The sequence below is a fragment of the Acipenser ruthenus genome, chromosome 42 (assembly GCF_902713425.1).
Source record: "Acipenser ruthenus chromosome 42, fAciRut3.2 maternal haplotype, whole genome shotgun sequence".
Lineage (NCBI taxonomy): Eukaryota > Metazoa > Chordata > Actinopteri > Acipenseriformes > Acipenseridae > Acipenser > Acipenser ruthenus.
Genome location: NC_081230.1, coordinates 5,481,365 through 5,508,648, shown reverse-complemented (window position 1 = coordinate 5,508,648; position 27,284 = coordinate 5,481,365). Strand labels below are relative to the sequence as shown.

The following is a 27,284-nucleotide window of genomic DNA, read 5'->3' as shown; positions in this document are numbered from 1 at the left end:
CCGCTCCGCCTGCACTAGAAGACTAGCTCTACCTCCGCTACGCTCCCCTGCCTCCAGAGCCTGCTCCTTCTCCACCCTTGCTCCGCAGTGGTGGAATGACCTTCCTACAGATGTCAGGACTGCCCAGTCCCTGACCACATTCCGGCGCCTCCTTAAGACTCACCTCTTCAAACAGCACCTGTAGAACTCCTCTGTTTGTATCCTGGGACACTCTCACCCTTCATGTAAATGTGCTTTATTTTGCTCTTATCTGCCCCCTATTTTACTGCATTTAATCCTGTACTTCAGAATACTGTAATCTGCCAAGTGTTTAACCTGTAGTACTTTGTATTTAATCACATCCTGATGTAACTATCACTATTTAATCATATCCTGATGTAACTATCACTATTATCTGCTGTATTATTGAATTGTGGTTTGTCACACTTGTACCTTGCTTGAACAAAAGTTATTGTATTTCTTGCTCTTATTGTATTACTTGTATTATAACACTTGAAATGTATTTGCTTACGATTGTAAGTCGCCCTGGATAAGGGCGTCTGCTAAGAAATAAATAATAATAATAATAATAATAATAATTATGATTTAAAAGTAATGGTTTATTGTTGTATTAATATGATTTTAAAATGTTTGTGTTTTGTGTTTATTTAAAACGATGTTTGGCTTTGTTATTGTTATTGGTTTGAATGTATTTTGTTTATTTAAAAAAAAAAAAAAGTTTGTTATTGTGTGGCAGCGTGGATGGGACTGAAAGCCTATCCACTAAATGTGACCGTCTCCAGACTGATTCATTTAAGAACATAAGAACATAAGAAAGTTTCCAAACGAGAGGAGGCCATTCAGCCCATCTTGCTCGTTTGGTTGTTAGTAGTTTATTAATCCCAGAATCTCGTCAAGCAGCTTCTTGAAGGATCCCAGGATGTCAGCTTTAACAACATTACTGGGGAGTTGGTTCCAGACCCTCACAATTCTCTGTGTAAAAAAGTGCCTACTATTTTCTGCTCTGAATCCCCCTTTATCTAATCTCCATTTGTGACCCCTGGTCCTTGTTTCTTTTTTCAGGTTGAAAAAGTCCCCTGGGTCGACATTGTCAATACCTTTTAGGATTTTGGGATTTTGAATGCTTGAATCAGATCACAGATTTATTGTTGATTCGGAGATGGTCACATGTATAAAATCCAGCAGCTTCTGTGCTCAGGATGGGTGTTCAGGGGAAGAGAACGAGAGTGACCAAAGAAAATCACAATCAAAAACAAAACAGAAAGTGAAAAGAACAGTAAGCAGTATCTACTCGTGCTGGGCAGACTAGCACGGTATTTGTTTACGTGTGTGTTTTGTATTCAAGACCTGTTTTTGTTAAACGTTTTATTTTGCTCTGTGAGCATTGTTTTTTGTTCAAATATTTATTTTATTTTTATTTGTGAATAAATACGGTGCCGAGAGCGCCTTTTGTTGTCTCTGTCAGCTGTCTGGTCTGGGAATGTCAACCTTCAGCTACCCTGTCACGTGGTGTCCAGGGTGGGATTCTACCTGTTTTTTTTTTTTGGAAATACTTTTTGAAGAAAAGGATTTTTTTTTGTGAGTGAAGAGAGGATGGAGGTAGCTGGAAAATGGCTTTTTGACCCCAGCACCCTCCAGTGGCTGAAAACGGAGGGGAGAAAACAACTGGGGACTTTGTCCAGCTACCGCCGGAGGTCCGAGGGAAGTACCCTGCTCTAGAGGAGGCCTTGAACGTGATGAATAAGGTGGCCGTCTAGATCCAACGAGAGCGCTGGGAGGTGGAGCAGTTCCAGTTGGCCTGGGCTGGTGCAGCAATGTGCTCCATTTGCATGGAGTATGGGCATGTGGAGGCCAACTGCCACGAGCGGGAAGAGGACTGGGACACAGACCTGGAGTGGTGCACAAACTGCCTGTGCTATGGGCATGAGGAGGACAGGTGCCTGGAGGTCTACGAAGACATGGACCTGGAGTGGGAGGAGCCCGAGCGTCCATCGCCCAAGAGGGGGGAGCCCAAGGGTCCATCGCCCAAGAGGGGGGAGGACGAGCATCCACAGCCCAAGCAGGGGACTACCTGCCACTCCCACCTCCACCTCCACCGCCATGGGAGGAATACCTGCCACTCCCACCTTCACCACTAGAGGGAGACTACATGCTGCTCCCACCTCCATCACCAGGGTGAGAAGTGGAGCTCCTGCTGCTGCCTTCTTGGCCGGAGGCTGCCATCCTCGCATCGCCTCCCGAGGGTCTGCTGCTGCCGTCACCTTCGTAGGGACCGTTCCTGCCCTGTCCTGCACCGCCTAGGACTGCTGAGCCTGCACCGCATAGGACTGCTGAGCCTGCACCGCCTAGGACTGCAGAGCCTGCACCGCCTAGGACTGCAGAGCCTGCAATGCATAGGACTGCTGAGCCTGCACCGCCTAGGACTGCTAAGCCTGCACCGCCTAGGACTGCAGAGTCTGCAATGCATAGGACTGCTGAGCCTGCACCGCCTAGGGCTGCTGAGCCTGCACCGCCTAGGACTGCAGAGCCTGCACCACCTAGGACTGCAGAGCCTGCACCACCTAGGACTGCAGAGCCTGCACCGCCTAGGACTGCAGAGCCTGCAATGCATAGGACTGCTGAGCCTGCACCGCCTAGGACTGCAGAGCCTGCAATGCATAGGACTGCTGAGCCTGCACCGCCTAGGGCTGCAGAGCCTGCACCGCATAGGACTGCAGAGCCTGCACCGCCTAGGACTGCAGATCCTGCACCGCCTAGGACTGCAGAGCCTGCACCGCCTAGGACTGCAGAGCCTGCACCGCCTAGGACTGCAGAGCCTGCACCGCATAGGACTGCAGAGCCTGCACCGCCTAGGACTGCAGAGCCTGCACCGCATAGGACTGCAGAGCCTGCACCGCCTAGGGCTGCCGGCTACGGAGAAGGGGGATAGGAGGAGTCAGCCTGGCCGCTGTTAGTGTTGGCATGGGAGGAGGACCTTCCACCATGGCTGCCACCCATGGACCAATTGCTGCCCCTGTTCCTGGGCTGGAACATTAACTGGGACTTTGGGACTAAGGGGGGAGGTGGCCATTGGGGCCACATAATAAAAGGGGGCGGGGCAAAGCCCTGCTGATAAAATGCATTGTTTGTTTTGAACGGGTGAACGTATTATGATTTAAAAGTAGTGGTTTATTGTTGTATTAATATGAAAATCAAAAACAAAGCCGAAAGTGAAAAGAACAGTAAGCAATCATGCGTCACGTTTATTTTAATCAGACTGTAATTTATAGTTGAGAACTTTATTTTTTGATACAGGGTTGTTATATCTTATTGTCATTATCATGCATTTCCTGTGAACTGACCACAGACCCAGCTATTCTGGAGCAAAACTGGACCCCAGTGACAAGAACGAGGCAGTGCTAACTTAATTTTTATTTTTTTTTATTTATATTACCCCCTGATTCTCTCCCCAATTTGGAATGCCCAATTATTTTTCTCCTCACCGCAGCAATTCCCCACACAGGTTCAGTGGGAGTCCTCCGATCCCACGACCAAGCCAGCTTCCTCTTACACCCAGGAACTTGAGAGCCGATGTAGTGAGCTATCGGCTTCTGGAGGACAAAGGCCAATCCTGCAGGTGTCTGCTCAGAGCTCTCTGGGCACCTGGCCAGGATTTGCTGTAGCGTGACGAGGAGAAAAGGTGCCTGTTGATTTTGCATCTCTAGCCCACGGGAACGCTAGAGCCAATGCGACGCTCCCTATGGAGTCCCTAGCAAAGACCAGCAACTTCGCACACGCGAACCAGAGCTCCCCTGACTGTATGTCCCCTGCACAACCTGCAGCTGTGCCTTTACCAGGTGAGCCACTAACCTCAATTTGAGAACAGTAAACTTGTCTAACCCTTCATCGCTTGGGATTGGAAAACTGTGCTGGATGATAGTGTGCTGGTTTACAGAGGTACTGTGAATCTATTACAAGACCTAAAAAAGGATATAAATGTCAAACTATCTGAAGACTTTGAAAATCTCTATTACATTACATGCTGTTGCAGTAGTGTCCAGTTAAACCCTGTTATTCAAGGATTGTACTCATTTTACTGTCTCCTTTATGTGAACAAGGATTTTACTGTAGATGCATCAAACACATGGGACATGTGCATATATACGCAACATACTTGATTATAAACTAGCATGACTTACATTGATTCACATTGATTTTAGGCAGGCAAGACTTACAAATCATGCCGGAGTCCAGAATAGACAGCTTCTGGATTGTATAGAGGATCACACCTTCATTGTAACTGAGATCTGGTCAGGACCCATACAGAATGCTAGTTTGTAGAGGGGCTGGATTAGACAGGTTTTACTTACAATCATTTCATGAGGCAAACCACTCCAGACACACACATAGATTGTTTGAAAACTCAGACACAATCAATCAATCTGTGTTTAATAAATGTCACTGTATTATTATAGACTGCTATTCATGAAACAGATCTAAGTACGGTATGTGTTAATAACAATATAATAAGCACACCTCTGTACAGATGCAGTGGTGTGCTTGGTTGAAGTCACTATGTAATAACATTGTAATACAATGGAATGTGTGATAAGGCAGTTTTGAAACATTGACTCCAGTATAAAACCACATTTAGGGCAGATCACAACTTGACACACACAGATCTCCCAAAAGACCTTCAATATTGCAAGTGGGGACATTAACATTGCAGGGGTCTTTGTTTGGAACATAATCATGCATTACAGTGAGATGGGGTCAGGTCTGGTTCAATGGAAGACCCTTGTTCAATGAACACCATTTGTGTTTTATAAAGCGCTTTTGGTGGCTGTGTGTTCAGGTACAGGCTAACCTTACATTCCATTCAACACCAGGATTCATATAGGGTAACCCTCTCTTACAGCTTGTTCTAGGGTACCAATCAAATAGATTTTATTAAAAAAAGCATCGCAACAGCTGGCAAAATTGGCAATTTTTCAATTTTAAGTTTGCTTTGTTTTTATCGGAAGGGTGAAACATAAGCCAAAAAATAGGACAACACATTAATATTGTGTAGAGACTGAGTACTGGGGAAGTGAGAGGCAGGGAATTCAATGTATGATAACACTTGTGCTCCTTGATAATGTTAACAGGTGTTTGTAAGAACCATGCCATCAGACTGTTCTCTCTCACCCTCGGGTTTCATGCTTGCTGTGATCTTCCAGGGCGGCGTTGGACTCGGGGAGGTGAAATAAAGATTACAAGGAAAACTGCTGCCTGTAAATGAGAGCTCGGCTGCCAGGTCACAGGGAATCACAAGCTGGGCAGGCTTGGAAAGATACCAAATAGCTTCCTGGTTAAGGGGAGGACAATTCAAATAAACCACAATTAGGGGTAAAAATACTTAGAAATAAGATAGATGTTTTCAGTCTATAGTTTTCAATATTTTTTTTCATAAAATCCTCTCATGTTGTATTAGATAAATATTGTTCATAATATAGAAATAAACTTTTCTAAAATATAGTACAGCGTACTCAGTACTGGGGATCTGAGAGCCAGTTAATTCAATACAGTCTAGTACAGAGAATTCAATAGTATACTGGGGATTAAAATAGCCAGCTTGTTCAATAGAGTACAGAGAAAATGGTATTATATAGCTTAATACTTTAAAAAGGGACAATTTATCAGGGTATTAAAGGTATCATGCCCCCCCACTCCCAGCCCAATTCAACCAGTCCAATCCAATCCAACCCAGTTCATTCCAGTGAAGTTGATTCAAGTCCAGTTCAGTTTGCTTGCCCGGTGCACACTGCTGCTCCCCTGCCTGCTTTTCTGGATGGTGTTGTAATGTCCGGAGTGTCCAGCAGGGGGGGGCACTCTCAGTCTGGGTAGATCAGGAAGCCAGAGAAGGTGCTGTACTTGTTGGTGTTGCCCCCATGCACTTTGCCCCCGTCCAGCTGTACACAAACCTCGTCGCCCACATCCAGGTGCAAGATGACGCTGTTGGAGGCGTAGTCATAGTTCTGATCAGCATCCTGTGCGATAGCACTGGCCCTGACCTGCACAGAGAGAGACAGAGAGAGAGAGAGGGTAAGAGAGAGGGAGCAGATAGACCTGCACAGAGACAGAGAGTGGGGGTGAGAGAGAGACAGAGAGTGGTGGTGAGAGAGAAGAGGCATAGATGGAAGGGTTAGGGAGGGGATAGACCTGCACAGAGAGAGAGGAGGCATAGAGGGTAGGGAGAGGGAGGGGATAGACCTGCAGAGTGAGAGAGAGAGAAAGAGAGGAGGCATAGAGGGTAGGGAGAGGGAGGGAGGGAGTTAGGGAGGGAGGGGATAGACCTGCAGAGAGAGAGAGAGAGGTCTCACTCTACACACAAAATAAATTAAATTCCTGCTCTTCACAGGTGACCTGGTCCTGCTGTCACCCACTAAACAGGGGTTATAGCAGAGCCTGTCACTGCTAGAGCAGTACTGTCAGACCTGGGCCCTGACACTAAACATGAAAAATACCAAAATTATGAACTTCCAAAAAAAGGCCAGATGTCAAAGAAGCAGGTCCCACTTCACTCTACACAACACACCCTAGAACACACCACACAATATACATACCTAGGCCTGACCATCAGTGCGTCAGGGAGCTTTAACCTGGCAGTGAATGCACTAAAAGAAAAAGCCTGCAGAGCTTTTTATGCCATCAAAAGGAGGCTTTATATAATAAATCTACCTGTCAGAATGTGGCTAAAAATATTTGACAGTGTTATCCAGCCCATTGTGCTATTTGGAAGTGAGGGGGGGTCCAGTCAGTCAACAAGACTACACAAAATGGGATAAACATCCAGTAGAAACCCTGCGTGCTGAATTCTGCAAAAGCATATTACAGGTACAGCGAAAAACACCAAACCATGCATGCAGCATGCAAAAAAGAGCACTAACATTCTGGATGCATCTAAACAAAAGTGAGCCATACTCCCACCAGTACAAGACCCTGCTTACCCAAGAGCTCAGCCCAGAAAAGAGTCCCCTCAGCCAGCTGGTCCTGAAGCTCACTACACTAACACTAACCAGCTTCAGGACAACACTGCTAAAACACTGACAATCAGTCAACCAAACTGTAAAACAAATCAAAAGCTCCTATGTGGAACATTGGGACAAAGAAACAAAAACCCAAAATAAATTTGATTGCTATCGGACCCTAAAAAGAGACTTTACTGTAGAAAATATCTCTTCACTGTCAGAGATACAAAGCAGAGGCAGATCCTGACCAAGTACAGACTCAGTGACCACAACCTGGCCATTGAAAAAAGCCGACACAGGCAGACCTGGCTGGCCAGAGAGAACAGGCTCTGTGGTCACTGTGAGACAAGAGAGGCCGAGACAGAGATGCACTCTCTCCTACACTGTGAGAAATACTCCCAAACAAGGAACAAATTCCTTAAAAAAATTACTAAACTGGCAGTCCTACTGGGAGAGGGACACACAACCCCACTGGCTGCCCAATCTGTAGCAGCCTGCCACAACCCGAGGGACGCACAGTGAACACTCTGCACGGGGGTCATTACTTTCTACCACTACTTTGTGCTGCATTCTATATACTAGTGGTCATTGTTATTGTTATTAAGATCATCATTATCATCATTGTTATTTTTATTGTTATTGTAAATATATTGTTATAATGAGTGATGTAATTGCTTTGGCAATACTGCTGATGTCTGTCATGCCAATAAAGCACCTTTGAATTGAAAATTGAGAGAGAGAGGAGGCATAGAGGGGAGGGAGAGGTAGGGGATAGACAAAAGAGAGAAAGATGGGGAGAGGTAATTAAAAGAGAGTGAATGCAGGAGAGAGAGGTAGGGGAGGAGAGAAGGAGGGGGAGAGAGGGACAGACGAGTAAAGATAGCAGACAGTCTGGAAAGACCTTACAAAAAAGCAACAAAATACCATTTGGCTCTGATTGTAATCTCAGTGTATTACCCTGAGGAAACCCAAGCTGGCAGAAGCATTTGAACACAATGGCAACAAATATTACAAATGATGTATTCTATGGTACTGCCATGAATTATTAGTGTCAAAATGTGACCATTCTACCAACTGCAGCATCATATCAGTGTAGCTTTCCTTGTGCAACTCTTGCCCTTGATACTGCACATTATTGCAGGGCTAGAAAATCACAACCAGTTCTGGGTTTTAGAACTACCCTCAATGAAGAATATTATTAAAATAATCAGACCCCTGTAAAATACAATGTCCCGCCCCTATAGATAAACATGAAACAATCCTAATAGAAACCCACAGTTCAGTTGAGACGTATTCATGCTGTTATAACTGCCATCTGTTTAAAGCATATTTAATAAGGGCCTGATTGAACTCCATTTCTATGATATACCTTAGAAACCTGAAGCCCAGGATGGGATGCAGGGCTAGTGTGAGCTCCTCTCCCTCCGTCAGGGGGTGGGGAGAGGGAGGGAGGGAGGGAGGGAGATATTGAGCTCAGGACGGAGTGCAGGGCTAGTGTGAGCTCCTCTCCCTCGGTCAGGGTGGAGAGAGGGAGGGTGGGAGATATTGAGCTCAGGACGGAGTGCAGGGCTAGTGTGAGCTCCTCTCCCTCGGTCAGGGTGGGGAGAGGGAGGGAGGGAGATATTGAGCTCAGGACGGAGTGCAGGGCTAGTGTGAGCTCCTCTCCCTCGGTCAGGGTGGGGAGAGGGAGGGAGGGAGATATTGAGCTCAGGACGGAGTGCAGGGCTAGTGTGAGCTCCTCTCCCTCGATCAGGGTGGGGAGAGGGAGGGTGGTTGATATTGAGCTCAGGACGGAGTGCAGGGCTAGTGTGAGCTCCACTCCCTCAGTCAGGGTGGGGAGAGGGAGGGTGGGAGATATTGAGCTCAGGACGGAGTGCAGGGCTAGTGTGAGCTCCACTCCCTCGGTCAGGGTGGGGAGAGGGAGGGAGATATTGGAAAAGGGAGAATAACAGAGCCCTCTCTGCCTCACCTATCTTATTCTCCCTCTGCAGTTTTTTTTACAAACCTCCCGACAGCCTTCCTCATAAATCACAGCCCAGTTGTAAATTGGCACAGCTGATTAAGCGTTACGACTAAGTGACGTTTTTTAAATGTTAATTACAGGGAGACATTTATGACTTATTTTCCTACTGTGATATTTCACACAGGGCAGCCTGTTGCTAGCGGCAACAGAAAGCAAGGACCGCGTCCATTCAGAAAACCAGCGATAAATCAGCGCAATCACAACCTTTAGCCGTTTGTTAGCGGAACAAAATTCCTCCTGTCAAAATTGTATAGAGGCATGGCGACACACATGATAAAACAGGACCCTGGCTCTACCAGGCCCTTAGAGAACTTACATGGGATTGAGTCACTTATTAAAACAGGACCCTGGCTCTACCAGTCCCTTAGAGAATTTACATGGGATTGAGTCACTTATTAAAACAGGACCCTGGCTCTACCAGTCCCTTAGAGAACTTACATGGGATTGAGTCATTTATTAAAACAGGACCCTGGCTCTACCAGTCCCTTAGAGAATTTACATGGGATTGAGTCACTTATTAAAACAGGACCCTGGCTGTACCAGGCCCTTAGAGAATTTACATGGGATTGAGTCACTCATTAAAACAGGACCCTGGCTGTACCAGGCCCTTAGAGAATTTACATGGGATTGAGTCACTTACTAGAAGTGTTGGCAGAATGGTGGTACAGCACTTGTTTCCTATTTAATATCTTACACCCAATGAACGGCATTACACACCACTTAATACATAACATGTGCAAAGGGTCACACCTCCTTATATTCAGACAAACACTGCCATCTGTGAAAATGCAGTCCTCCCTTTGGTTTGATACAGTATTATTATTATTATTATTATTTATTTCTTAGCAGATGCCCTTATCCAGGGCGACTTACAATTATTACAAGATATCAGATTATTTTTACATACAATTACCCATTTATACAGTTGGGTTTTTACTGGAGCAATCTAGGTAAAGTACCTTGCTCAAGGGTACAGCAGCAGTATCCCCCACCTGGGATTGAACCCACAACCCTCTGGTCAAGAGTCCAGAGCCCTAACCACTACTCCACACTGCTGCCCAGTATACAATATATCCAGTACCATACACTGCTGAAACTCTGGAGCCAATCAGATAACACGTTTTGCTTGCTGTTTGCCACAAAGAAAACCCATTGATGACATCAGCAGTACCATATTGTCTCCCATGCTTTATTCTCGATATGGGTACAGTTGACGTCACCTGCTTGAATAAAATCATATCTTAGCATAACATTTTCATTTACTTATTTCTGTCTGTAATGAGCCACCACCACTATTACACTTTTTTATGTATCTTTCACAGATATAATTTCATGGTTTGAACATAAAATGACCCGAGATCCCGCCAAAAGGTCAAACAGTTCTTATCGTCATGAATAATATATCGGATGATGTACAGTTTGGAGCCCGTTATAGGGGAATTACACAAAAAAGAAAATAGTTTCTATGACATAAATTTCAAGGTTTATAGTCATCTAAAATTTCAAGCTTGACACTTGGAAAATTAACTGCTCCCTCACCTCCTAAGAGAACGGGTGCTCCCTCCAGTCCAGGCTTACTATGTACCTTCAATAAATTATTGTTCCCAAATGTTTAACCCGAATACAAGGTTTCCTTGAAAAAAATAGGATTCCCCCTATATGTGTGTGGCAAAGTGGTGAGTGAATACAGGTGAGTACAGTGCAGAGCTGATACAAAACAGACAGACAATGATTTCCAGGTGCAAGGGTGTTTATTGATATAATTAGCAATGTCCAGAGCCTTATGGCAAACACCTATAAATAATAATGTTGGAGTGATACAGCGGGGTGTATCACTCGGTATTTGTAATTCCCCGGGTTTGACCCGTAACCAAAAAGTCCAGTTTTACACACCAACACTAAACACAAAACACAAACACAGTTCTTAGTGATAGTGAATACGTGCAAGTGGTGTAATACAGTTCTCTGTGAAATGCAGGGGTGAAAGTGATGTCCAGGTTTATGCTGGCTTTTGCTACAGCTCCGGATCGTGCAACTGGTAGTCTATTGAAAAACAGATGACAGTTAACAAAACACTAACAAACACAAGACAAAACTCACGGTTCACGATACAGCACACAGACTCCTTGTAGGTTTTCAACACTAACCATTTACCAAGGAACAGATCACGTATGCTAAGCCCCCTATTTATATCCTCGCTCATGACCCCTAGGTTAACGAGCACATCCGCTCCTCCAATCCTCAGATGCCACACCGTTTACCGTCTGGGTCATTGAGTTTGGATACTGTAGCTGCGCCCCTTTCCTAAATGACCAACTTCCACCTACCCTACGGAATAAATTCTCATGCCATTTAGTTAAGGGTACTCTGTTCCCGTTACACAGTGCCCTCACAGGTCGAGAGGGAGATCTAACACCAAGCCCCATTCGATCTCTGTCACAATGTGTAATGTAATTTGAGAAATGCTTGTCACACACAGTAAACGGTCTCTGCTCTTACAGATAAGATTAAAGACTGACCCCCTCTCACCTCTCCCTAAACTAATTACATGACACGACTTCACTCTCATAAATCAATGAACACCACAAAGACAGCCAGGCTCTGCTAACCTGTTGAAGGGCTGGCCGCTGCATAACACATTTCTATTGTATTGACCTGTTGAGCGCCAACGAGCTGATTTGCATGATATTGACCGGTGAAGCGCAACAGAGGACCATTTCCATGCTATTGAGCTGCTCTGCACTATTGACCCGCGTCGTGGGTCTCTAGCAAACGTGCAGAGCAATTTAATCAGAGCGCATTCACACGGGCACCGATAGCCTGGTTGCTTAACGAGACAAAAATCAAGCAGCACGTTCCTTACAGCTACCAGTCAGTCAGTCAGTCAGTCAGTCAGAGCAGCAGTCAGGGCAGCTTCATTGCACGGTGTTTCAATCACAGAGGTGACACAACATTACACTATTACCTGATACACAGGATCCTCTGCTGTGTTTGTTTTTCAGGGGCTTCCGTAATATATATCGCTCACCTTTCAGAGCATGCGTTGGACTGGGTTTCTTCAATAGAACCATAACCTGGTAATTATACAGCACTTATTATTCACCACTTTCAGTTTCTGAGTGGCATCTGAAAAGCTGATCTGTGATTGGGTGGGGCAGAGATACTGGTATCCACCAATAAAAAAAGCATCAGGCATGATTGACACCCGTTTCATTTGCTTTGATATCTCGTCAGCATTTGAGCTGCTGACCAGAAGCAAAGAATTAATAATCAATGATTGCGTTATTTATTTATTGCATTTATATAGCGCTTTTTGTACAAAACTATTGCAAAGCGTGTACAGTGCATAGCAGAAAAAAAGAACAAACTGCAATACATTTGTATAGCATGTCACACACACAACTGCCACAATCAGACCATTTAAATAACAGTATACACGTAATAATAATACAAAAGCAGCAATTTTAAAGTTACATTAAAACTTACTAAGATAAGAAAACCATTTTATAAACGTGCGTTTTTAGTCGACCAGAAAACTGTGATGGTCCCAGCTTCCCTGACAAACAAAAGCAGAGCATTCCATAATTTCAGAGCTCTACAAGAAAAAGCTCTACAAGTGTTGCTTTTGTTGACCCTAGGAATAACCAGCAGCCCCACATCCTGTGATCTCAGAGTGCGGTTTGGAAGATACAGGGTCAGTAACTCAAATAACTAGGTGCTAATCCATTCAGGGCCTTGTAAGTTAACAGCAAAATATTAAAATCAATTTTATACTGCACAGGGAGCCAGTGTAAAGAGGCCAAAACAGGGGTAATATGTTCACTTTTCCTGGTTTTAGTCAGAATTCTAGTGGTGGTATTCTGAACAAGCTGCAAACGAGATACCACACGTTTTGGGACACCCGAAAAAAGTGCATTACAATAATCAATTCTAGATGAAACAAAGGAATTAATTAGTCTCTCGTCACCAGAAACGGAAATGATTGGTCTGAGTTTGGTTATATTTCTCAAATGGTAAAAAGATACTTTAGTAACTTCCCTAATATGAGTCTCAAATGATAGACCAGGATCAAAGATGACCCCCAAACTCTTAATTTCTAGTTTAAGTTTTGATGAGAGACTGCAAGGGTCGAGCTCATGTAATCCCACATTTCCTTTTAGTTGGTTCTGTGATCCCACTAGCATAACCTCTGTTTTATCTGAATTCAACATTAGAAAATTCTGTGACATCAAGCAGCAACACCTCTGTCCCTGTTTCAATAAAAGAGTCAAAAATAAATATATTACTTGATAAGGTACTTGCATGCATTACCATCACTTTGTAGATCTTATATTTCTCTATATGAAAGATGCACTGTGACAGAGACAGAATGATTCTTGGTGATAAATCACCCTCCTGACCTGTGATGGCGCTGTGTAAAGGGAACAGAGTGCCCTGGACCAGATGGCCAGACAATTCATTCCCAGGGTTAGGTGGAAGTTGGCCATCTAAAAAGGGGGCGGAGCTTCGGTACACCAAGTCATTGCCCCAGAAGGGAAGCGATGTGGCAACCTTGGATTGGATGAGAAACGGTTGCACACGTTAACCAAGGGGGCGTGACTGACGTTATATAAGGGGACGTAGCAAGGTGATCTGTTCCTTTGTTATGGTTAAGAGAACCGCTACAGGACAAGTGAAACGTAACTGTGAGTGTTTTGTTTGTTTGTTTCGTCTAACTGTTGTATTTGTTAGACGGCTAACACAATCCGGAGCTGTCGCTACAGGCCAGCACAAACCCGGATAACCAGCACTGTTGTTCATGGATACATTGTATTTGCACCACTAGCACTAACAGCACTCACGCTGGACTAGGACTCGTGTTTGTGTATTGTGTGTGTGTTTAAATACTGTGCTTATTATTTCGGGACTGAACCCCGTGTTTATTTAACTGAGCAGTACACATCGCTGGGTACTGCCAGCCCTCCATTTATTGTTTACTATTGTCATCAGACTATTGGATTACAAATTAAAAGCATCAGTTCACCAGTGCTCTGTACCTCTACACCTGCGCACTGCAACCCACATTGCCACATGCACTGTAACTCTTGATATGTATTTTTTTGTATACAACTGTAAGTCGCCCTGGGTGCCTAAGAAATAAATAATAATAATAATAATAATAATAATAATAATAATAATAATTGTAAATGTAAATGTGTGTTTAATTTATAGCTATTAGTGAACAAAAAAATGGTACTCTTTTCAATGCAGCATTTCCAAGCAACACAGTCGGCATAGAACAGATGAGTGAATTGCGTCTGGGAGTTCAAGTTCTTGTTCTTACAACGTGAACCAATACTTTAAGAGCAGTACAGAAACCAGGACCAGAGGACAGTTTGAAATGAAGTGGAGACTTATGACAGAGGGACGGAGACACTTCTTCACACAGAGGGTGGTGAGGGAATGGAATGGGCTACTTAGTCATGTTGTTGAAGCAGAATCACTTGGGTCCTTTAAGACCCGACTTTACAAAGTTCTGAGATCAATCAGCTACTATGTGAAGTAGTAACACTAACTTACTAGATCTCCTGCCTTATTACATGAGACCCCCTAGCAGAGGAAAGGGCTATGTCTGATGAGACGAGCCTTGATGGGCTGAATGCCCTCTTCTCATCTCAAATCACTGCGTTTCCTCTGCCAGACATGTTTTCACTGCTGGCTGTCTTCCTTCATGTGAGCAGCATTCAAACCGGAGCGATTGATACATTTTATAACCATTAAAACATCATATTCACCGTCGTCTTTCATAGAGGAAAATGAGAGCTCTGTAGTTTGCAGTGCTGGCAATACAATACTCTTACGCTACGGTTTCCATCCATCAGACTTTATTTCAAAACTGGAAGTGAATTTTGAAAACATTTACTGACTTTTACATTTTTTTAAAATATAATTCTGATATATTTTTGTATATCAACTTAAAACGATGTCCTGTCTGTTCGGTTAAGTAATGTTGTTTAAGTACATTCCGTAAAACCTCAATGAAACGCCTCCGGCCTTTATTTACAATATTTGCCAGCAGACCGTATTGGAGACCGGCGATTATTTGGGGCGTTTATATTACATCTCTAGCTTCTCATGCTTTTTTGACCTGAAAAAAGAAACAAGGACCAGGGGTCACAAATGGAGATTAGATAAAGGGGAATTCAAAACAGAAAATAGGAGGCACTTTTTTACACAGAGAATTGTGACGGCCTGGAACCAACTCCCCAGTAATGTTGTTGAAGCTGACACCCTGGGATCCTTCAAGAAGCTGCTTGATGAGATTCTGGGATCAATAAGCTACTAACAACCAAACGAGCAAGATGGGATGAATGGCCTGCTCTCGTTTGTAAACTTTCTTATGTTCTTATGTTCTTATGCTTCATGCGGTCATTGAGAAGCTGCTAACACACAACTTTGTAGCAACATTGTAACCCAATTTAAACATTCCAGCAACTTTGTTAAAAGGTTGTGTGTCAGTGGGAACTAAGTAACAGTTTTGTTTTGTAACAAAATGACATTGTGTTGTACACCGTCAAGTATAAAGTGAAAGTATTATTACAGTCTTTTTATATGCACTGGTTAACAAGGCTATGGCATGCAAAACGACAGAAAATGAACAAGCAGAAGTGGAATGGAATTAGATCTACCATTGTTAATACTACTACTACTACTACAAATAATAATAACAACAGTTAAATCCACTAAAATACAGCCTTGTAGATATCAGAACACAGGCGTGTAGGCTATGCTTACAGCACAATAATAATAATAATAATAATAATAATAATAATAATAATAATAATAATAATAATACAAACTTCTAAAATGTTTTTAAGAATGAACAATAAAAGCAATAAGTATCATTATCAAAAATAATTTATTGTTTAATCTCAAACTGTGCTAATACAACAAAACAAGTTAAAATAGAGAGGTTTGTATCTGGCCGACTTTCAGCACGCTTAAATTTATCAAAACTTTTAATAACGTAATAACTGCATGAAACAAATATGCATTACATGTAGGCCTACCTTAAATTATGTTTTCTGTTATTATTATTTATTCATTCTTGGAGTCACTTTCATCGCTGTCACTTATTAGCAGTTCATTATGCTTAAGCTCCTCCTCATCTTCCTCAGCTTCAATGGCAATGACAGATACCTGGCGTTTATTTACAATATTTGCCAGCAGACCAGGCGCGTATTGGAGACCCGGCAAGTTTTACAGTATGCACGAAATATGATTCGATGTTTTAGTATCAGGGATTTATTATCAGCGAGTTTCTAAGTTAATAACCCCTTTGTCCTTGCCTCACACTTAAGAAGCTGTTTTTGTTCAGTAGATTTTGAAATCAGTACCCTAATTACAGACAGGATCCGATGAACACACAGGAAAAAAAATAAATAATGGATCTGCCAGGACTCGTGAGGGGCCCAAAATGGAAGCCATCATCTCCCTTCTCCTCTCCTCCCCCTCATCTCGTTCTTTAAATAATACAACCACCTGGTTAATAAAGTAAAATATAATATCATTTTCAGGTGCACAGTTCTAAATGTTTCTGGAAAATTTTATTTTATTAAAGCATCAAATTAAAAACAGAAAGGCTTACTTTACTGGTGTAATAAAATATAAAGTAAATCCATCATAATAATACAATCAAATTATAATTAAACCCCATTGCTTCTGTAGTTTTGATTTGTTGTGCATGTGAAATCAAATCACTGCACTGAATCTTGGAATATTGTCAAAATAGGCTAATTAGTGATTGTCTAATGTAATTAATGACTTTAATATGCCCCAAGTGCAATTCATTTAAAACAGCAAGAGAAAACTAGCACATGGCCACACATGGTAACACGCATGAGGCTTTGTAGAAGTTGTTAAGATGCCTAATTAAAGCACTGATTACTGATCGAAAATTGAAATTCTCAAAGGTAGGTATATAAGGATATAAATGACAAATCTTGAGGTGTTCTAATAAATGTACACACTACTGTATATATTTTTTGTAAGCTGGGTAGTTCATAAGAACCAGGTCAGACCAGTGGTATAAATTTGACCCAATCAGTTAATCGGTCCCGGTTTACAGACACCAAATACTGTTCTCTTGCTGCATGTCCCGCAGAGCTTGCAGAGAGAAAGCAAGCGGGTTACATTAGAGTCCATGTCAAAGCGATGGAGATTGATACCGACACGGAGAGGGTCTGCTGGTTGATCATGCAGCGCTGGCTGCCTGACTGCGAGACGGCGCTCCCTGGAGATACTTAGCTGTGACGTGTCTGCCTCAGGGTGCTTGATAGTTGCCGTTTCATTACAAGGGAGTATATACTGGCAGCAGCTGCTTGCGTTCTGCGTGTTAGCGTTGTCTAAGTGGAGTGTGGAAAGAGACAGGGGTCACAAGGCCTGGGATAACAAACTGATCAAGCGATTTGTGAGATTTGGAATGTGGGAGAGCGAAGCCTTTTTATCAGGGAGCAGTAATAAAAGTGACAGGTTTCATTGGCTGTGATATACAGAGGCACTTTGAGAAGAGCCGATTGAAATCCTCACCAAAGGGACATGGGGCGAGAGGAAAGGGAGGGACTGGCTCTTATAAGAGGTTGGGGGGCAGAGGTCCTTTGGAATTTGTTATATAAAATTTATTTTCAAAGGAATACGCTGCATACATGGCAATCAACTGAAGGTAACAAGCATGGCAACAATTCTTTTTTTTTGTTTGTTACTGTATTGACATGTGCCTTTCATTTATATGTATAAACTTATAACCTGTTAATCCAGTAACCTAACGTTGCTGAAGAGCTTGATCATGGCGAACGGTTAGGGCAGATATGTGACGGGCAGATACACGACGGATTACTGTACATTGACTCAGAAATGTCTTCATCTAGACAATGTGGGGAAGCTATAAAAAAAGGCCAACAAGATGCTCGGATATATTGTGAGAAGTGTTGAATTTAAATCAAGGGAAGTAATGTTAAAACTTTACAATGCATTAGTAAGACCTCATCTAGAATATTGTGTTCAGTTCTGGTCACCTCGTTACAAAAAGGATATTGCTGCTCTAGAAAGAGTGCAAAGAAGAGCGACCAGAATTATCCCGGGTTTAAAAGGCATGTCGTATGCAGACAGGCTAAAAGAATTGAATCTATTCAGTCTTGAACAAAGAAGACTACGCGGCGATCTGATTCAAACATTCAAAATCCTAAAAGGTACAGACAATGTCGACCCAGGGGACTTTTTCGACCTGAAAAAAGAAACAAGGACCAGGGGTCACAAATGGAGATTAGATAAAGGGCCATTCAGAACAGAAAATAGGAGGCACTTTTTTTGCACAGAGAATTGTGAGGGTCTGGAACCAACTCCCTAGTAATGTTCTTGAAGCTGATACCCTGGGATCCTTCAAGAAGCTGCTTGATGAGATTCTGGGATCAATAAGCCACTAACAACCAAACGAGTAAGATGGGCCGAATGGCCTCCTCTCGTTTGTAAACTTTCGTATGTTCTGACGTTCTTACGTGTATAAGGGATAATCTTGCATACCTCTAGTCAGCAACACAATTGAAACACGTTTCAATGGCCAGGTTTCCATGCAGTTTAGAAACTCCACATTCTCTCTGTGTTGTCATGACAATGTGACGTGTCACGCACACACCTCAGGCTCTATAGGAAGTGCACGGCCAAAACGGTTACTCTTAAAGGGGAGGGTAAACGGTTACTCTTAAAGGGGAGGGTAAATGGACTCCTCTCACTGAAAAGCTGCAAACTGACAGCAAATGGAGCATACAAAAAATATTTAACACTAAGATTCATGCCACAGTTCACGTGACATTTCTCAAGTAAGCTTCTATTGCTGTTCTATGAACAGAGCTCAAATCCAGCCCTTCAGGTAATGATATAAAATTATTATTATTATTTATTTCTTAGCAGACGCCTTATCCAGGGCGACTTACAATTGTCACATATCACATTATCTTTACATACAGTTACATTATTTTTTTTTACATACAATTACCCATTTATACAGTTGGGTTTTTACTGGAGCAATCTAGGTAAAGTACCTTGCTCAAGGGTACAGCAGCAGTGTCCCCCACCTGGGATTGAACCCACGACCCTCTGGTCAGGAGTCCAGAGCCCTAACCGCTACTCCACACTGCTGCCTGTAATATTTATTATAGGCAGCATTGTTCATACTCCATATAAATAATACTGAAGCCACTACAGATTAAACAAATGCAGCCCTTTGCAATGAATAAATAAATAAATAAATAATGAAGCCCTTTGCAAAGCACAGAGATATTTTTTTTTCATCCTTTATTATCTTCGTGTTTGGATAGCTGATTGCTTTGAGCCTAGAGCTATGGCCAAGGCTAAGGTTTTGCACCCCCTATAGAATGAACTAATTCTGCTTCCTGAAGTCCAATGAAACCTGCTGAATAATGTTACGTTAATATATTGAAATTACACACACTTTGTATTTTTCCATATAGTTAACGAAAAACTAACAAATTTAGAAATGTGACATTTTGAAATCTAACATGAAATTGTACTACTATTATGGCTTCTGGTAGACTTTTGCAAAAATATTTTTTTTTGATTTACATAATGATAAATAAAATATCTAAATGATGTTCATGTAGTTTATTTTTCATTTTTTATTCTGTCTCAATCCTAAAATTCGAGGTGATGCACAACTTTTGACTATAGCTGCCTGCTACAAACTTGAAAATCTCCTTTTTCAATTGTCGCTCTCTGACTAACAAATCTCTGCTTCTCAGCAAACTTATAACCAATACCAATCTTGATCTTCTCTGTCTAGCTGAAACCTGGCACTCTGTAAATGTCATGCACTCGCTGCATCTAGCCACCCTCTTTGACAAACCTTGCCTCACTGGACGAGGCAGGGGCACTGCTGTTATTGCAAATTCTGTGCTCGCTTCCTCAGTTCTTTCTTTGCCTGCCTTTTCTTCATTTGAGCATCTCGCCGTCAAGCTCCCCTCTCCCATGTCTCTCACCCTTGCTGTTATCTACCGTCCACCTAAGAACAACTCTGCTTTTATTGCCGAGTTTTCAGAATTCCTCTCCCTCATCTGCACTTCTACTGACACAATCCTACTCCCAAGTGACTTCAACATTCATGTTGACTTGCCATCCTCCCCCCTAGTGACCAACACGCTTCTGGACTGTCTTGGAGTTTCTCAATCTGTCAACATCCCCACTCACACCCGAGGACACACCCTGGATCTGCTCATCACCAGGGGTCTTGATGTCTTCAATCTCTCTGTCTCAGATATCTCTCTCTCTGACCATGTCTTAAACACTGCTAATATTAATCTCCCTGCTCCTTCCTCCACTACTGATACTGTTGTCTCCTTCCGTCCCAAGAATCTGCTGAATCCTCTGAAATTCTCAGAATGTGTCTCTGCATCCCCTCTAACTGGTACTCTCCCATCCTTAGTTGATGATGCAGTGACCCGTTACAACGTGACCCTTACTCACATCATCGACACTGTCCTTGGACTCTGGCTCGGTTCCTGCTGCCCTTAAGCTTGCCCAAGTTACGACAGTACTCAAAAAACCCTCCCTTGACCCGGCTGACTTCTCTAATTTCCATCCCATCTCCAATCTCTCTTTTCTCTCAAAAACTCTCGAAAGGACTGTAGCCAGTCAGCTGATGAAACATCTCGCAGATAACAATCTGCTTGCATCTCTACAGTCTGGTTTCCGGCCACATCACAGTACTGAAACTGCTGTGCTCCGGATTGTGAATGATCTCCTTCTCAATGCTGATGCTGGTGCTCCCTCTGTGCTTGTCCTCCTTGACCTAACAGCTGCTTTTGACACCATAGATCATGACATTCTTCTTGACCGCCTTCAGAAGTATGCTGGGATCTCTGGAACCTGTCTCTCCTGGATGACAACACCCAGCTCTACTTAAAACTCGACCCTTGTAGCCCCTCTTCCATGGTCCGGTTCATGGCTTGCATTCAAGACATTGAGGCCTGGATGTCTGCCAATTTTCTTCAGCTGAACACTAGCAAATCTGAACTCTTTTTTTGTAGGATCTAAAACTCAACTTAAGAATCTAAATATAGCTGCCCTGAACCTCGGAAGCTGTCTGCTGCTGCCTTCCCCCACTGTACGAAGCCTTGGTGTACTTCTTGACAGCAACCTTTGATGCCCACATCTCCTCCGTGGTCAAATCTTCCTTTTTTTCTACCTTTCCCTCCCGGATGTGGAGATACTTTGTCATGAATTTGTCTCCTCTCACCTCGACTACTGCAACTCTCTATATAGTGGTCTCCCGGCACGCACCATAAACCGACAGCAACGAGTTCAGAATGCCGCTGACAGGATCCTTACCAGATGTAAAAACGTGATCACATCACCCTCCGTCTTGCCCAGCTGCACTGGCTACCTGTAAAGTACAGGATTATTTTCAAAAATCTCCTGCTCACCTACAATGCCCTTCATCACACAGGTCCAGAGTACCTCCTCAACCTGCTGACCCGCTGTGTCCCTGCCCGCAAGCTGAGGTCCTCCGACTCTGGCCTGCTTGTTATCCCCAAGCGAAAGTGCACCTCACTTGGAGAGAACGCTCGTTTAGCTTCATGGGTCCGACTCTCTGGAAGCCTTGGTGCGTGATGCTCCCACCGCCGCTCGCTTTAAATCAACTCTCAAGACCCACCTGTTCTCTCTTGCTTTCCATGCTCTTTAAGCCTGATATCTGCTATTAGCTGCTGTTTTCTTGCTAATATTTCATGTATTATGCTACTATCATGTATTATGCACTTTTCACTGTATTTAATGTATTATGCATTGTTTTTTACTGTATATTATTATTATTTATTTCTTAGCAGACACCCTTATCCATGGCGACTTACAATGGTTACAAGATATCACATTATACATTATTTCACATTATACAGATATCACATTATTTTACATACAATTACCCATTTATACAGTTGGGTTTTTACTGGAGCAATCTAGGTAAAGTACCTTGCTCAAGGGTACAACAGCAGTGTCCCCCACTGGGGATTGAACCCACAACCCTCCGGTCAAGAGTTCAGAGCCCTAACCACTACTCCACACTGCTGCCATATATCATGTATTATGCATTGCTCTGTATTTAAAGTATTATGGATTTTCTTTTTACTGCATCTTGTAAAACGCTTTGTGACGGTGGTCCACTATGAAAGGCGCTATATAAAATAAAGATTGGTTGATTGATTAATTGATATCACCATTAAAACTACATTCATATCCAAGTGCAATCAAAAGTTAGACTTAAATATATGAATATATATTTTACATTAATCATAGCATTCTGGCTATAAATATGATTGATTCATTCGGCATGTGATTTAATGTTTAGACAATATTCAACTTTGATTTAATTCAATGTTATCATATATCAGTGCTTGTTTCAGCATACAAAAACAAATGACAAACCTTAAGTAAATACCTTCTTTTATTAAAGTTACAAAAATAAGAGATTTCCATTACACGAGAGTAGATGTTTAAACTTCAAGCTGATTTGAACTCGGCTCTCGCCAAGATAAGCACCAACTAAGACGTAGCTTTACAATAAACTAATGTGATCCATATGTGTCTCCTTCCATTTACGTTTCCTTTCATATGATGATGTAGATATCCTTCTGTCTGGTGTTAATGGCTGAAGTGTAATGCTGGCTCCAGGGATCAGCTTATTTTGCCTCCCTTGCGCATCAGCACACACAACGGCTGCGATGCTGGCTCCGGGGATCAACCACAGTGCGGCCTCCCCAGCGCATCAGCATGACAACCGTCTGGATTGAGCTAAGTAGGGTACATCTCTGGGGTTTTCAAGTGGGCACCTTCCATCCTCAGTGTTTCGTCGACTAGCCCACGACACCTCAAGGGGGCTCGACGGTGATTCTGGCGTCCCAGCATCACCCCCCTCTGTCCCCCACTCAACTCAGCCCAGCTTACTTTCCTGTACATCAGCATTTCTTTCTTTCTATTGTGCTTGAGAACCCCAGCCAGAATCTTTCCGTCTCAACCACAGCCAGTTGCTGCTCCTCTCTGCTGCTTCAGATAAGTTCTTCACTGTGCAACGCAACTCTTGGCCACTGAATCCGACGTCTCTGAGAAACCGGGTTGTAGAGTGTGCCACAAATCCTCGACAACCCACCTCCACTGGGTAAACCCGGACTCTCCATCCTCGCTGTTCCGCTTCAGTGGCTAGTTGAGCATACCGCAGTTTCTTCCTCTCATACGCCTCATCTACAGCATCCTCCCATGGCACTGTTAACTCTACCAGGTGAACAAGGCGTGCTGATCCAGACCAAAAGACAATATCTGGTCGAAGGTTAGTGGTGGCAATCTCAGGTGGAAAAATAAGCCATTGACCAACATCTGCCAGCATTTTCCAATCTCTAGCAGCTTTCAGTTGTCCTGGGCGAGGATTGGTTTTAATACCTTTTTTTGGTGGTTGCTCTCCTGGGCGGAGGAATGTTGTCTTTTGTGTGTAATGTTTTTATGGAACAGGTGGCAACTTATTGGTCATGTTACGCTTGTCTTCCAATGCTAAGGCCAAACATTGCAGCAACTGGTCATAGTGCCAAGTAAACCGTCCTTGGCTAAGAGCCACCTTACATCCTGTCAAAATGTGCCTTAATGTTGCAGGTGATGAACACAAAGGACATGAGGGATCCTCTCCTACCCAGAGGTTTAGGTTATGTGGTGATGGGAGAACATCATATGTTGACCTGATGAGGAAACTGATCCTGCTATGTTCCATTGCCAGCCAATCTTGCCTTGTTCCACACTCTCCCATCTCATCCATTCTCCCTGCTTGGCCTGGGAAATGGCCTTTATACACCTCATCCTCTCCTCCTGCTTTTGTACCTCGTTGACTACCAGCTTCCTCCTTTGAGCTGGGGCTGCCTTGTGCCATGTAGGAGGAGCTGAACTGAGACCAAGACCCCCTCTTCCATGCTGAACTAGATTGTAGATTTATTAGATTGTAGTAATTTGTTTTCAATGTATAATCAAGTATTATACTAAGTATGTTCAAAACAAATTAACCATATATTCAGTTACAATTAAGATTGTAAATATATTTAACATTCAACAATGCATCCATATTAGATCATGTAATTCAATAGGTTAATATTAATTCATACTCATTTTAAACATAATTAATCATACAATCGATTTATGCATGTGACAGGCTAGCTGCAGGGATGACGTCAGGCCAGAAAGAAACACACACACAGGCAGTAGTGATGAGTGAAACTGAGCCACAATGGCTGCGCTCAGTAAGTCTGTTAAACAAACAAAAATAAAAGGTTGAACAAAACACAGGACACGGCAAAATAAATAGACAAACATAACGAACAGACACTAACAAACAAGGACCGTGCTGGTCCTCCAGCACCACGTAGCAATTGCTTCTTAATCTTTCTCCTCCTCACTCTCTCCCATTCCTTCGCCCTGGACACACAACCCCAAGTGAGTAAAATGTGCATCTGTATATACTGTTGTGCCGGGATTCAATTACTAATTAATTATTCACTTGAATCCCAGCACGTGAACTAATTCTGTGCAACCCCGTGCTCACATACTATTAACTACTTTAAATGCACGTGAAGTGAAGTGCAATCCCCGTGCCTAAATACAATTATAAATTTTAAATAGCTCGTGCTACACACACCCATTTATATCCAGTGCAGCAATATCTATACACCAACATTTACACACCACACGCAACATACAACACAAAAATACACACAGGGGTGGGGCACATTGCCACAATGCACCATGGAAATTCATAAGTTATTTAGTTACCAGTCCTTATATGTGAAGAAAGTTAAAACAGTCTTGCAAGGAAGAATTATATAGCTTTCTCAGTTTGGTTAAAACATTTCAGTGTAGTCCTCTGTTGTGAAATAACTTGTCCTAAGTTATTCATTTTTACTTGATAATCACATTTCTATTTTCCTGATGTGATTTCACACAATGCAGTAGCCAAATAAATCATATACGTCCCATAGTTTACATTCTAATGAATTAATTAAACTTTAATCAATTTCCTGAATGACACATTATTAATTTTTTTTAGTTATTTAAGTAAAGCTTTTAATACACTATGTTTGTACATTTACGAGTTCACAAGAATACTTTTTTTTTATAACAGTTAACATAAATCGCCAGCAAAGCCAATGTATTTTAATTACAAACTGAACCATCTCCATTGTCCACCAGATGGCAGTATTTATTTTTATTTTTTATTTACCAGATATCTTAATGAAAACACATTCAGAGACACAATGTCTTGTAAGAACTTTACATGGCCCGGTTATCAGTTTCAAGATACAACGTGTAGACAAAAATCTGTTTGAAGTTGGATATTTAGTTCTGATAACAATCTGAATGTTCTTCAAGTCAAGCCTAGCTGATCTTCACAGCAGGGATCTTTTTTAAAACAGTTCTCCCGATTTATAATCCACGTAAAAGTCTGGCTGACCAACACAGCAGGGGTTCAGCTTACAAATGGCATTCATGTCTTAGATGAGATTGTCAAAATCTCTTTTAGAAGTACAGTCAATGGTATATTCTCATTTAAGCAAATATAAATTGTACTTTATATATCACAGTGACCACCTATAGAGTTGAATTAAAATCTCTTCAACCTGATTCATTGAGCAAGATTTGTTTTAGAAGAACAAAAACATGGAAAAGAAAAAAAAAAAGTTGGTTCCATGAATTTGCTGCAAGACTTAAAGAACCAAGTTCCAGAAAGTTACAAAAGTGCATCTGCTGAGAAATGTGTTGAGCTTGTATGGACTACTGGTATACTGGATCCCCAATAAAAATAAAAATGAAATAGACAAAAGTGCATGCCGGGGTACCTGCCTCACCTTCCCTTCCCTAAACCATGCTGACTGGAAGACAATCAGCATGGTTTTAGGAAAGGGAGATCGTGTCTAACTAACCTGCTTGATTTTTTTGAGGATGCAACATCGACAATGGATAACTGCAAAGCACATGACATGGTTTATTTAGATTTCGCGCATAACTAATTCTCAAACTGAATGCAGTAGGGATTCAAGGAAATGCATGCACATGTATTAGGGAGTGGTTAACATGTAGAAAACAGAAAGTACTGATTAGAGGAGAAACCTCAAAATGGAGCGAGGTAACCAGTGGTGTACCACAGGGATCAGTATTAGGTCCTCTGCTATTCCTAATCTACATTAATGATTTAGATTCTGGTATAGTAAGCAAACTTGTTAAATTTACAGGTGACACAAAAATAGGAGGAGTGGCGAACACTGTTGCAGCAGCAAAGGTCATTCAAAATGATCTAGACAGCATTCAGAACTGGGCAGACACATGGCAAATGACATTTAATAGAGAAAAGCTTAAGGTACTCCACGCAGGCAATACAAATGTGCATTATAAATATAATATGGGAGATACTGAAATTGAAGAAGGAATCTGAAAAAGACCTAGAAGTTTACGTTGATTCAGAAATGTCTTTATCTAGACAATGTTGGGGAAGCTATAAAAAAAGGCCAACAAGATGCTCAGATATATTATTATTATTATTATTATTATTATTATTATTATTATTATTATTATTATTATTAAGAAGGGAGTGTGGGCGAGTAGGGTAGCCTATTGTAGATTTACTAGCAGTATTTCGAAAATGGACTGTAATAAACATTTTGACTGCATCATTTTATATCATTACCTGAAGGGCTGGATTTGAGCTCTGTTCGTAGAACAACAACAGAAGCTTACTTGAGTAATGTCATGTGAACTGCAGACATAAATCTCAGTGTTAAATATTTTTGACTGTGTTCATTAGCTTTTACTGTGATGAGGATGAGGGATTTGCACGGCGTCCTTCAGGGTACCACGTCGGGCTCCATATCTATTCAGAACACGATAGAACAACATTACTTTAAATAACTCGCACGTTACGATCCCATTGAAAAAATACCATTTTTTAATTCTCAATTTTTGAAAATAATTGTGTTGTTGCTTGAAAGAGTAAAGTTACTTGAGAAATGTACTTGAAACTAAAAATACTTTACCTAACCACTTCTGACACAGCACATATTTACTTACACAGAAAACCAGCAGGTAACCTTACAACTTACATAAAAATGCATACAATGCCTAAAAAACACGCTCACTGAATGGTAAGCACCATTACGTTCTTTTGAAAATACCCCCCCTGCGTCAGCAAGAATATTAATTCT

The 27,284-nt window shown here is 42.2% G+C and overlaps 1 protein-coding gene across 2 annotated transcripts in view; it reads right to left on the bottom strand.

The window, feature by feature from the left end:
• Positions 1-3,238: 3,238 nt before the first annotated feature.
• The window catches only part of LOC117966977 (complement C1q-like protein 4), a 43,830-nt gene continuing 19,784 nt past the window's right edge, over positions 3,239-27,284 (bottom strand). For both annotated transcript variants that reach the window (XM_059011721.1, XM_034913984.2), the window contains one exon: positions 3,239-6,032. In XM_059011721.1, coding sequence (XP_058867704.1) covers positions 5,853-6,032 — 180 coding nt within the window. In that variant the 3' untranslated portion in view covers positions 3,239-5,852. The remainder of the gene's footprint in view (positions 6,033-27,284) is intronic.